This window comes from Dermacentor silvarum, chromosome 3 (assembly GCF_013339745.2).
Source record: "Dermacentor silvarum isolate Dsil-2018 chromosome 3, BIME_Dsil_1.4, whole genome shotgun sequence".
NCBI lineage: Eukaryota > Metazoa > Arthropoda > Arachnida > Ixodida > Ixodidae > Dermacentor > Dermacentor silvarum.
The window spans coordinates 107,322,874-107,335,744 of record NC_051156.1 but is presented as its reverse complement, the minus strand read 5'-3'; the positions used below and the strand labels follow the sequence as shown (position 1 = coordinate 107,335,744).

The 12,871-nt window shown below is 45.6% G+C and overlaps 2 protein-coding genes across 3 annotated transcripts in view; both read right to left on the bottom strand.

Moving 5' to 3' along the window:
- LOC119445669 (uncharacterized) overlaps positions 1–1,458 on the bottom strand; it is a 286,202-nt gene extending 284,744 nt beyond the window's left edge. Inside the window, exon 1 of the mRNA XM_049663499.1 lies at positions 1,201–1,458. Within this exon, the coding sequence (XP_049519456.1) occupies positions 1,201–1,278 (78 nt within the window). The 5' untranslated portion in view covers positions 1,279–1,458. The remainder of the gene's footprint in view (positions 1–1,200) is intronic.
- Positions 1,459–5,747: 4,289 nt separating this feature from the next.
- The window catches only part of LOC119445668 (squamous cell carcinoma antigen recognized by T-cells 3), a 97,693-nt gene continuing 90,569 nt past the window's right edge, over positions 5,748–12,871 (bottom strand). For both annotated transcript variants that reach the window (XM_037709949.2, XM_037709950.2), the window contains exons 20-21: positions 11,411–11,613; positions 5,748–6,088 (exon numbers count right to left, since the gene is read on the bottom strand). In XM_037709949.2, the coding sequence (XP_037565877.1) occupies positions 5,902–6,088; positions 11,411–11,613 (390 nt within the window). In that variant the 3' untranslated portion in view covers positions 5,748–5,901. The remainder of the gene's footprint in view (positions 6,089–11,410; positions 11,614–12,871) is intronic.

Here is a 12,871-nt window from a genome sequence, read left to right as displayed (position 1 = left end):
AAATGCCCGTAATACAAGTCTCGGACTCGGATTATTCCCAGCGCACTTCGCGGTAACTTGTATCTGATCGTTGTCATCAAAACGTGACCGTCACAAACGGTAGCAATCAAACTCGGCTTTGTCATTCGGGATTAATCAGGTTGTAATAACCAGCTTACGACACGCTAAGCATCAAGGCCATGGAATGGCGTAGTAGTAATGAGCATTCGTTTTCTCGTAATTGCGCCCTTAGGACCAAAGCATACAGCGCGACAACAGAAAAAAAAAAAAAGTGGCGAATGAATGACGTAAACAGAGACGTATTTCGCTACGCGGCGGCAAGGTTCGAGGACGAGATTTTTGTCGGTCACATATTCAATAAAGATATCGAAGCTTCGCAAGTCCAGCTCAGAACCATCAAGAGTGAAATACTGCACTCAAGACCTGCGTCAAGCGGCCGCGGTGTTGAGCTGATATTTCAGTCTACAGTAGTTGTGGCCAACTAAACACGGAGCGGCAAGCTGAAATCGCGCTGTCCGTTTGACATGGGCGATTCAAAAGTTGTGTGGTGCGCACAATGGCTCGTTTCACAGCGTCGTCAGGTCGACGATCACGACTATAGTGACGCTGAGGCCATGTGTCGTTGGGCAACCACCGCGAACGCTTTCGGGCGAATGTATGGCAGACGAGGCGAAACGGCGAACAGCTCTCGTCCAACGAAGCTCGCTACGGCAGAGATGCTCCCAAAACAGAAGTCACAGCGTTTGGGCTCTGCGTGGAGGACTCTGGGCTAATTATAACTCCCGGTGTCGGCTGCACGCGAACATTTATAGTACGCCTCGGGCACTCGCGGTTGCACCTCCGGTTCGGGCGAGCTGCCGCAAAACTGCACATCCCGAGTCATGCGCACTGTTGAACTCTTACCGTGAAAAGAACCGCTGTTTACCGCCCTTACATAGCAATAAAGCATACCTTAAAGTGCGACAAACAGCACGCATCGATTACGCAGAACCGAAAGCAAAACAAAATAATGCACCGCCAGCGGTCGCAGCAAAACAATCACTCGTCGCCTGTCAAACGGCAGTTTGAGTTGCAGTCGAAACCGCGAAACCAAACAAGGTTCGCTCTACGTATCTACGAAGAGCCGGCCGTTAGCCACATATAGCGTAACGGTCATTTTAAACGACGAGAAACAAAGCGAAGGACGTTTGTGTGACTTACAGCTGGTTGAGGCTCCTCGTCCGTCGGAGAGTTATCCGTGGTGCGACACGGAGAACGTAGCACTGTCACGAGAGACATGGTGGCGAAACGTCGCACACTTTATCCGAGGGCACTCGCACAATCTTTTCAAAGCCGGTGACGCTTTCTCGAGCTGTGGAAAACCATGCTCGGCGAAATGTTTGGGGTGTCAGCGCACAACTCAGTTACCACAGGTCCGCCATCTTCCCAAGCACCTTTCTTTGAGAGTTGAATTTTCTTTTCTTCCGAGAGCACCGCAGCCATTGCGCATGCGCTGGCGCTGGAGGAAGTGCTAGAGGGGGAGAAAACAGAGGAGGACGCAACATATTCGCCGTCACTTCCGGAAGCTTCATGGGCGCCTTCTCTTCGACGTTGGCGCTGCCGGTCAGCGGAGTCGCAACAGATTACGCAGTAAATTATGAGCAAGCCGCTCTCGCGTCCTTCGCGCGCGACGTCAGATTCTGATGTTATATTGCGCGGCGTCTATGATTGTGTTTTGATCGCTATGCTCCGAGCGCTTTTCAAACTGGTAAACTGACTTGCGCGCGCGCGGTCTAAAATACTTACGATCGCGATCGAGTCCGATCCGAATCGAAATCTTTTATTGCGATTGGCTCCTTCCCAGAGCTTGCTCAAGTGAGCCTATCGCGACCGAGAAATTCGATGCGCCGTGTGACACCCGTATTTTGTGTACCAAAATAAACTGTAGGAACGGTAGCACACAGCGTGACTACGTAGTACGCTGAGAGTACATAGACGCTTTACATCCGGTTATTATAAGCATCCCTGCAGCTCTTCAGAGTTTCTCAATCAACGCAAATACGAGTAAATTTGTATACAGCCCTCTTGACCTTTCGTTTGCTTAGCATTTAGTTGCAGGGGCTCACGATGAAGCGTTTACAGCACCAAGTATCGCGATTGTAAGCAAGAAAGAAACTTCGCGCATAATCCTCGCAGCGTGACGCGATACGAAATCTGGGAATATGCGGCGACACAGCTTAACCCTCCCAGTATTGAGGAAAAAAAAAAAGCAAACAAAATTTATTAAACAAGGGATATATGGCCTGAGCAAATAAGTGATTGAAAACAGTGCAAATCTGTGATATGCTGGTACTCCACAGGCCCTCACGCGATGCATGACTGCGGCCTGCCATTAAATCCATTGAAAGCTTAACCAACATATTGACTGTGCAAGTTTACACTGACCACACTCAGTGCAGTGAAACACCTCAAACAGGTAACAAAAACACTGCAAATGCGCCAGTGAATCCACAGACTGCACAAGTCCTCGCATGTTGGTATTGAGGTACTGTGGGTGCAGAGACAGTTGGAATCAGTTCAACCACATGACAGAACAATTGGCTTGATCCCCCTCCATCTGATTCTCTCTCTCTCCGCTAAGCTCCTAAAATTAACCTCTTTACTCTCCCTGTTTCTGCTTCTTTCCACACAATTTTATCTGGGCACAGAATGTGTCTCTGTAGGGGCATTGGGCTGTACTGTCCCAGACACCATCCATAACCAGGGCCGGGGCACTGACAAGTCCATGAAGGAATGTGTCACAAGTGCTCAGCTCCTGTGGCAATGGCAGATGCTTGACAGCTGCTTTGGCTGTGCTCTGGAATGTGTGAAATCAGGCTGACGATGCAAACGGCCACATTGAATCCAAATGTATAAAAGAACTACGAATCATTGGGCAATCCACAAGTATTCAGACATTGCTGCACTTCCTACAGAATGTTGAACTGCATGCTTTTCAATTATTTTTTTCTTCTCATTATGTTGTGGCAAATTCTTTGAATAAAAAAATAAATTACTAAGGCCTCCACCTTGAAGGGCTCAGTAGCACATATTAAAATCAAGAAATCTTCAAAAATTTCCTAATTTTTGGTTCATGTACATTCTTAGTGCAACGCTAACAATTACATTTTTATGAAGACTTGCAGGCTCAATCGATATGCTTAGCCAAATCATTATTTAGACTCATGTAAAGGCATGTATTGTCAGTTTAGACAATTTATTGGATTTAAATGCACAGCACCAGCTGGCCATAGCTCCTTCATTACAAAAAAATGTGTTTCTGGAGCTCCTCAGCATTGAAAACTTCATTTGGGGTGCAAGGAATCTTGGTTTACAGATGTGCAGAGTTCATGCCATTACTATGGGTCTCTTGTCAAAATAGCCAATTAATAGAACTGGAGTTTGTATTCAGTGCCCAACAAAATCTTTTAGCCAATCTGTTGCTTCTATCTTTCCTTGCAGACAAAACAAAACATTGTCCACAGAATATCTGATTAGTGCAGGCTCCGATCGTGAGCCGCATTGCGTACTCGGCACCATATTTAACTTTCAGTAATGCGGAAGTGGAGGTACTCGACCGGCTAATACACAAGGCATATAAGCAAGCGCTTGGACTCCCACCCGGAACGGCAACTTTTCGCCTCGAGGAGACAGGGGTGTACCACAACGCACGGGAAATCATAGAGGCCCACCTGGTAAGCCAGAAGGAAAGACTTCTACGCACAATAGCAGGATGCTGCATCTTGGAACGTCTTGGATATTCCGTAAGGAAGACCAGCGCACTGACAAAAATCCCAACACGAATACAAGAAACTATGCACGTCTCACCGATTCCCAGGAACATGCACCCAAACTTCCACATCGGACGGAGACAACCCTGAGCGCAGGCGCTCGCGAGAAAGTACGGAAACCACCCTAATGGCTTGTACGTAGACGCGGCCAGCACCGCAAGAAGCACCGCATTCGTAACCAGCGTAGTCGACAATCACGGGACCGAAATAAATGCATCGTCGGTTTCCAGAGTGAGCGTTGCGGAGGCAGAGGAACTAGCGATAGCGTTAGCCATCACGACGAGACCGCACTGGGATTGCGTCATAGTTCTGACGGACTCTCAGACGGCATGCAGAAATTACTCCAGGGCCAAAATTTCCAGGGCTGCACATCGCATTCTGAATGGAGCGCACCAGCTGCCACCATACATACAAATCGTGTGGACTCCGGGGCATGAGCCCTTACGCGGCAATCAGCAGGCACACGCCTACGCCCGAGCGCACGCACACTGGGAGCCGCGAGATGACCGCGCCGAGCAGTTCCAACCAGAGTCCATACCATTCACCTACACTCACATCCTACAACACTATCGCCTTTCACGAAGAACACTACCCCCACCGCATAATGCTCTGACGCGAGAGGAAGCCGTAATATGGCGAAAACTCCAAACAAACACATGTCCACATTTGAGTCTTTACCACGCCATACACCCTGCGCTGTATTCCTAGGAATAAATGTCCACACTGTGATCAATGTGCAACACTTTACCACATGGTATGGGCTTGCGCAAACACACCACAGCTCACATCCACAACACACCCCACCACACGGCAATGGGAGGCAGCACTGTCCAGCTCCGACTCAACGGACCAGCTCAACCTGGTCAATCGAGCGAGAAGGGCAGCTAAGGCCGCTGGACTCCTAGACTGAGGAGACCACCCACTGCAGAGCGGAGGAGCTACCTACGCTCGCGTGCTCTTTGGATTAAAGTTTATTCTCTCTCTCTCTCCACAGAATACACAACTTTTATACACACATATCATTTTGTAAGCCTCCAAGCATCTTCTAATGCATATTTCAAAAAGCCTGCAGGTGCTGGCTAAAGATAAGCGAAGAGTGCGCAAATTCTTGAAATTTCGAATATGAACCAAACGCTTTTGTTTCAAATCAAATCATTTCATTCAATACTTACATATTCGATTAAAAAAAAGCATCTCATTATGGCCAAATATGCAGGCTAAACTACGATTATTGGAGCATGCCCACCATAGAGCCTCTACTGGCCACTTGGGTGCTCGCGGCAATTCAACAAGGAACTGTGGGAAGCTTTAACTTATTCATTCACAAATCTCGTTCTTATTCAAACTTATTCATTCACATTCCACTGAACCAACTTTCAAATACAGTCGAACATTGTTTTAATGAAGTCGCATCTGATGTAAAGTACCTTTGTTTTAGAAACATCTTAGATTTACTTTGTTTATATGCATGTTTGTTGTAGGCTAGCTGTAGTGCAGAAAGAAAGAAATCTTAATTTTTATAACTCCCTATTCTCTTCAGCTTTTCCTTCTACAACAAAAAGCATAAAAAAAGAAACTATGTTCAATTCAATATTCAAATCCAGCATTCACTGAATATTCATATTCAATTTGAAAATTCCGCTATTTATAGAGCCCAAAATAACCAACTTTTGGCTACAAAGTACCAATAGCTCGACTCAGCACAAGTATATGAAGTGTTAACAGAACTTCTGCAGTAGTTAATAATTGCAAATTTCTCAGCAATAACAGCACAGTAACTTGGCCACACATCGTTAAAATTTGTAAGCATGCAAATTATTTCTTATACACTTGCACTGCACTCATCATTTGGGCTGAGTATTTCTTTCACTCTTATTGTGCAAAAACATCAATGTCATCACCCACAGCTGTGCTTACCACAAGTTCACAACACAAAAATTTGATTCGACCAGAATTAAAGATTTTATTGCATAATTTATATATGAACAACCTCACAGACAGAGCAGTGCGCCGCAATGGACAGCTGATGGAATTACAGATGAAAGATGAGAACAGAACATAGAGTTGCGTCTGGTCTAAATGCGATGCCGCATCACTTCTTAAGTAACATGCTTCGGAAGTCTTCATTGCTGAGGCCTTTACTGCCTTCGGCAGACGAGTCTGACACTTCCATTGGCTGCTCCTGCTTCTGTTCTGGTTTCTTCACCACTGCAGTAGTAGACGAGCGTTGCTGCACCGCTCTGGGCATCAGTGACACCTGAGTGCGACCGCGGCCTCTCCTGTAGCAGGAAGACAACAGTACAAAGCGAATAAGTTCAATGCTCTGCAGAACATAAACGCATGCCGAAACATTCACACATTTGAGACAACCAGCTTAACTCCATAAAAACTCATGGTGTTCAAGCATAAACTAGCGGAGAATGCGCTTCATTTCTCTTAGCACACAAGTGGGATGAAACGTGCTGTGGACAGTGTTTTTTCTTTTGTACAGTCGACATCAAAGTCTATGGACTATGGCATCAGAGAAAAAGCTGAATAGTTCCGCAGCCTGGCATTTGAATTTTCAAGCTGTACTAGTAACCAGGGTGTTTCACTTTAGCTGCATCAAATCTTTAAAAATTGCCTGTGACAGATAGCACAATTAAAATCTTTGATCTAAACTACTCGATGAGGTGGCCATTACTTCCACGTGAAATCAAAATACCTAATTGAACAATTGACATTACGCTAATTAACTTTCGAATTTATTATTTTACGACGCATCTTTCAATCTACGAATTATAGCCACTGACTTCGCAAGGCGTATCCACTTGGAATGAATTCTCACGACTGAACCAGTTTCGAGATACTATTAATTTTCAAAGTGTCCGCCGAAATGCACGGGCGTTCCGGTTAACCTTTTGAGGAAAACGCTGTTTTATGCATTCAAGCACAAAGTTAACTGGAAAGCCCATGCATTTCGTCGGTCACTTTGAAAATTAATATCTCGAAACTTGTTCAGTCCTGAGAATTCGTTCCAAGTGGATACTCGCCTTGCGAAGTCAGCGGCTATAATTCGCAGATTGAAAGATGTGCCATAAAATAATTAATTAAAAAGTTAATTAGCGTAATTATGTTATTTATTCAATTAGGCATTTTGATTTCTCATGGAAGTAATGGCCACCTCATCGAGTAGTTTAGATCAAAGATTATAATTGTGCTATCTGTCACAGGCAATTTTTAAAGATTTGATGCAGCTAAAGTGAAACACCCCGTATGAAAACTGCATGTTGGTGTGCGGGTTTACTGGCTAAGGTCACAAACTGATTTGAAATTTCAAATTTTCAATGTTTCCGCAGTCCGTGAACATTTTGGCGCCGAATGTACAGAGCGGTCCACTGCTAAAAGGAACACCGGAGTGTGTCGTGTCTGCTCGGCACCACCACCAGCTGGCAGATACAATGAGTTCCGCACAGGCGCAGTGAGCTCTGTGGGCGGTGCTCTTTCATCGTTTATTACCGTCTGTGGCCGCGCTCTGGATGGTCCCGACGCAAGCAGCTCGCATAGTGCGTATTTGAAAGCAGCCACTTCTCTTCCAGCTGGAAGGAAAGCAACTGAATTGATCTATAATCAGATAAATGCTGCCCTACACATCAGCAGGAATGACAGTGGTGTCGTATTTTGTTGGTCTTCTTGTGTCATAAAGAATTGCCCACTTCAGAAAAAGGTTTACCGTGCACGACAATTACGATGATTCCGCGATGGCTTGAGTGATAGCTCTTTAAAAATTAAAATGCTCTTTAACGGCAGTTGAGGATTCTTTGTTCACGCTACGCACAGCAGCGACTGGAATACGCATTAGTGCACATGAAATGGGCACTACACAAAGAAACATTCTCTAATATAGCTGTGCCACCAAGAGACATTCGTAAAAAAAAATTATGATGTTTGTCTTTTAATTTGAAACGGCTAAAATATATGCGAGGTAATATATTGCTTCATCTAAAGTTCTTTCAGCATTGCAACGGTTGGCTGTCAGAGTGTGGCCATGCTGCCTCTGGCCAATTTTACAAACGTGTGAACAGCTTGCTTCACAACAATCTGATGCGTGGCAGCAGACAGTAGCAGACGTCGAAAGACCCCCGCCCACAGCACTCACTGAGCTTGCGCAATACTCGTTGCAGATGCCGGCTGGCGGTGGCGTTATGCAGACGCCTTGCGCTCCGGTGTTCCCTTTAACAGTGGACCGCTCTGTACATCGCACACAATAATATACAAATTTGTGGAGGCAGCAAACACTTCCTTTCAACTATCTTAACTCGATCTTTACACTATGGCTGTTACAACTTACGGCGATGGTGCCATTGAGCCGCTCGACTGACGACTACGACAAGACACTGGTATGTACAGTCGAACCCGGATATATTGAACCCACATATAATGAATTATTGTGTATAATGAACAGCAGTAAAATCCACTTGAAAAGTTTTGTATAATATTTTTATTTTATATATCAAAATACCTACATACCGAACTTTTTTTGTGGTCCCCTTTAGATTCTATACATATGGGTTCGACTGTATCACACTGCAGAATTTCACATGTGTCGGGGCTTAAAGTCTCCCTTCAGTAGAGGGAGACTTTAATCGCCACCCCTCACAGGGTGGCCACCATTATAGCGTGCACACACTCGCACATGCTCCCTCACACACACACACATATCAATGAAGCGTTGAATCACAAGACCCGGCAGTGAAACAGGTCAAAGAATATAAGCACGTAGGAAAAAAGAAAACGAACGTGAGCGTACTTTCTCTCATTTCTGCCGTCACTGTCCATCTAGTTATTCTCTTATTGTTTATCTTATTGTTTGTCTAATTATTCCTCTTATAAAGCCCACTCCGCCAACCACGCGTTAGCTTGGGCATGGTACTGGGCAGGACGGGAAGCTCGTCTAATCGTTAGTCGAGCTGCATGTACTTCTGCGGTCTCCTGGGCACGTCTACCCAGAATGTACTGCCGAGCACGTTCGGCCCGGGCTTGGCATTTAGCGACGACTTCGGCATCCGTAGATTCACGTTGTTCTAGACAGTTCTCCCGTAGCATCTCGGTTCGTCCAGCTCGCCATTCAGCTGCAAGATCACGAGAAGGACCCGCTCCGTCCATACTACTTCACAGCGATGAAGCACCGACTGTTCTTTCCAAGCGCCAATACAGAACTGATTACGTGTCTCTCTGAGTGCCAAATTATGTCGAGCGGTGAAGCCATCTGCTATGCGCTGCGCTACCTGTGCAAGTTGGCACTGCGCCAGCTGTGCCGATGATGTTATCCGCAGCAGCGCCGCTTGCCTATTCTTATCTAGATCATCCATCATCTGCCATGACAGCTGTGCCATTGACCTCATTCTTGGCCCTGTGCCAACTTTTACCTGCAAGCTTCATACACCCGCATCACGAATCTTCAAAGTGGGGGCATATATGCTCACGCGTGAAATACCAGGATATTACTGTTGTTTCGGCCGAGGACCTGCCTCCACTCTGACGGAGGCAGGTCCTAGGCTGAAACGTCACAAGTCAACTCAAAGTAAATAAGTCTAGCTGCAACACAGAACATTAGTTGCCTTGTTTCATTCACAACCTCAGGCACTACAACAATATATTTTATGGTTTGCACCTACTTACGAACAGAAATGGACAAAATGCATGCATCTTTGGTATAACCATAGTCCCTTAATAGCTTTTTCTGGTCACGAAACTCCCGCCTCAGTTTAATATAGAGCCAGCGCCTGCCGCCAGGGGCGCCATAGTAAAGGAAAGGCCACCTAGCCGAGCGGCCGCTGCAGGCGGCGGCGGTATCTTTTCTGCTCTGGTCGCGTTGCGGCCAAAAGCCCAGCCTCTTTTCGATTTTATTTACATTCTATTTTGTTGTAGCATTGACAGTATCCAAACTTCAACATCTGAGAGTGTTTTCTAACCGAAATCAAGGTGCGTACAAAAAGTAAACAATCTCAAAGTCAGCTGGCGGCTCCATACGTGTGTCAGCAGACGACACGCATAGAATTCTTCGTACTGAGCAATCTGTCGTTAGTTGGCCCAACCGGCTTCAATTAAAAACTCTTAAGTGACTTTTATGCGCTGTACAAAGAATAAGACATTAACGGCGTGGCGTGGCCAGTAAACGACAACCTAAGCTCAAGGTCCCTGTGCTGTTACTGAATTCCAATTGCACTCGAGTCGTTCAGGCGATGGAGACAAGATTCTAATCGCACGTACCATAAAATGTTCTATGACGTCAGAATTATTTTGGAAAAGGTACATCGGCAGATTGTAGCCGTGAATGAAACCTTCACTGCTACAAGCTTTCACAGCTGCGGGAGGTTGTGGGTTTGATTCCCACCGCCGCCGGGCACCCACTGGTTCAAATGGGTACAAGTGTACCCCGGCCTGGCGTTCGGCTTCCTTCAGGGGTGATACGCTTGGGAAAGGAGCCTGCGCCCTGAATTCCCGTCGAAACCTCCGTGAGCACGGAAAAAAGGTGATGTCTGGGCCGCTCCCATGGCGGTCATTTCCCATGTGGCGCCCCAAGCACCTAATGAGGTGGGGATGCCTTCGGGTTGAGGTCAAACACCCCTTTCCAAGCGTTGAGGTCCCATAATGGCCGAGCACCAGGCCGGGAGCACGCTTGTACCTATTTTACTGGTAGGCACCCGGCGGCAGCACTTTCCTCCCACAGCCGTGGCGGATACTCGTCCACAAGGCCGTCTGTGGTTGGACAAGAGGCGCCCAGAGACAAGTCCTGAAATCTCTATTGGGCCCTCTTCCGCGATGTGAACCCCCACGACAGCTGAGCACCAGGCCAGGGCACATCTCTACCCATTAGAAAAACCGGTGGGTTTCCGGCAGCACCGGCATTTGATTTGAACTCGGTACCTCCCACATACGAGGCGGATGCTCTATCGCTAGGCCATCGCTGCGGTACTCAACTCAACTGCTCTAGAAAAAAAGAAAACTAATATTTCAAACACTTATCCCTGGAGATTAAATCTTGATTAATTCTCTTATGAACAAAAAGTGCCATTTTCTTGCAGCGTAATCCGTGAAATAAGGGAAAGTACGTCTATAAAATGTCAATTTTGGAGTGACCACTGATCAAATGAAAGAACAATACCCAACCAAAGAGATATTATTTACACGTAGTACAGGTGGCAAACTCATTCGCCTAAGGAGATCGCTATTTGATGTACAGCCAAGCAAGCTATACATTAATGTCACAGCTCCTCTTTTTTTTTTTGTCTATCTTCCAACTTTGTGACATTCTTTTTTCTTGATCGATGTGAAAGCATCGCAGCTTATTCTAACATAGGAAAAATTATGGCAAGCTGAATCACAATTTTATTTGAGTCCCTTCAGTACTACACATTATTTTTATCACACACTTCAGTAGTACACATTTTATTTTATTAGTTCAGTATTGCACACTAGCTGCATAACATATCAAAAGCCACAAACAAGTCTTGTGGCACGGCCTACAAACAGAAACATCAAGAGCTGGAAGGGCCCACAGCAGCTGCTACTTAAAAAGAAGGAAAGAGAATAACTGAGGGAAGCCAAGCAGCACTCACAGGCCAGTCTCCTTCGGTCCACCACCCAAGGAGGCCACTTGGGATGCGAGGGGGAACTGAGACCCTTGCTGCCCATCCTCAGCTGAGTCCCATTTGCCCTGTTGGCGAGCTCCGCGTGCCGGAGGGTTGCTGATGGCCACCTGGAGCGTCTGATCGCCCATGGACATGCCGTCGGTCTGCACTAGCGCCACCGTGGCGGACGTCTGGAGGAGGGAGGCATGAGGGGGGGGGGGGACGCATTGAGACAGCAGCAGCAATAGCAGAAAAGTTGATGGCTTTCGACTTCTCTGAAGTCAAGCTTCTATGGTCATTCATTACTGGGTCATTCGATGCCAACTGTCCCAACCCGTTTACTTGACCATCTCTAATTTTCTTTAAAAAAAAAATGGAAGATAATTTGGTATGACAGAAAAACCCTCTTCGCAAAATATTTCAAGTGAAAAAAGAAAAAAGTAGATTTGAGGGCCATTTGAATTTTCTCAAATGGCTCCAAACCAGGTGGCAAAAAAAAAAAAGAAATTGTCAGAAATCTATTTTTCACATTGCCACAAGGCTTACTTTAACATACTTGCATGTTTTTTTTTATTAGAAAAAAGCTTTAGACACTTATTATATTTTTATTTCAATGATTAGCTGATAAAATTACAAAATATATTGCATTTTCTAGAAGCTACACACAAAAAAAGCTGTATTTTCTAGAAGCTACGCAACGAAAGGCAAAAAATACTTTCATACAAATGTGCACAAAACATGTTACCCGCAAAATTTTTATTTGTGCCCCAACCTTACACATAAGCACCGGAACACCCTACCGAACTTTGAAAACAGCATTTTGGCCTATGTTAAAGAGTTAAAAAAACAAACAAAAAAACTGCAGCATTTCTTGTAAAAATCCGGCAAGCAGCAGTCTTCATAGAGAAGTATATCAACTATTTATACAGTAAAAAGCATAATTTTTGTTTTAAGGAAGAAAACAATTTTCAATTTCAGACCCAACATCACAAAATTTGGTTGTAACTTGGGCTTTACCGCACAACATTATGGTGAGTGAGAAATTCAAACCACACTGACACTCACTGCACTGAAATCTTGGTGCTGGCATGGCATTCAAATGAGAATTACACACTGCGCATGATTCAGGACAACAATGGGCCTTCGTGTAACCAGTGTAAGAGACAAGAGGCTATCCCTGCGAATGCCTACTTTACTTCAATGCCTCTTCCTCTCTCCTCCTTGCCCGTGCTGCCTTGTGCACCACAGCCTTTACACTCGGCCACACTGCAAGTTTACAGCGCGGCTTGGAACCTGCCACACAACGTGTCAGAATCGACGCAGATGATGATTGTGATGGTGCACGAGGGATGAACATTTAGGTCAGAACAACTATGTACAGTAATGCAAGCGCGAGAAAAAGTCATATAGTAAACTGTGTACAGCGCAACACATGTGGACAGAAGCCAT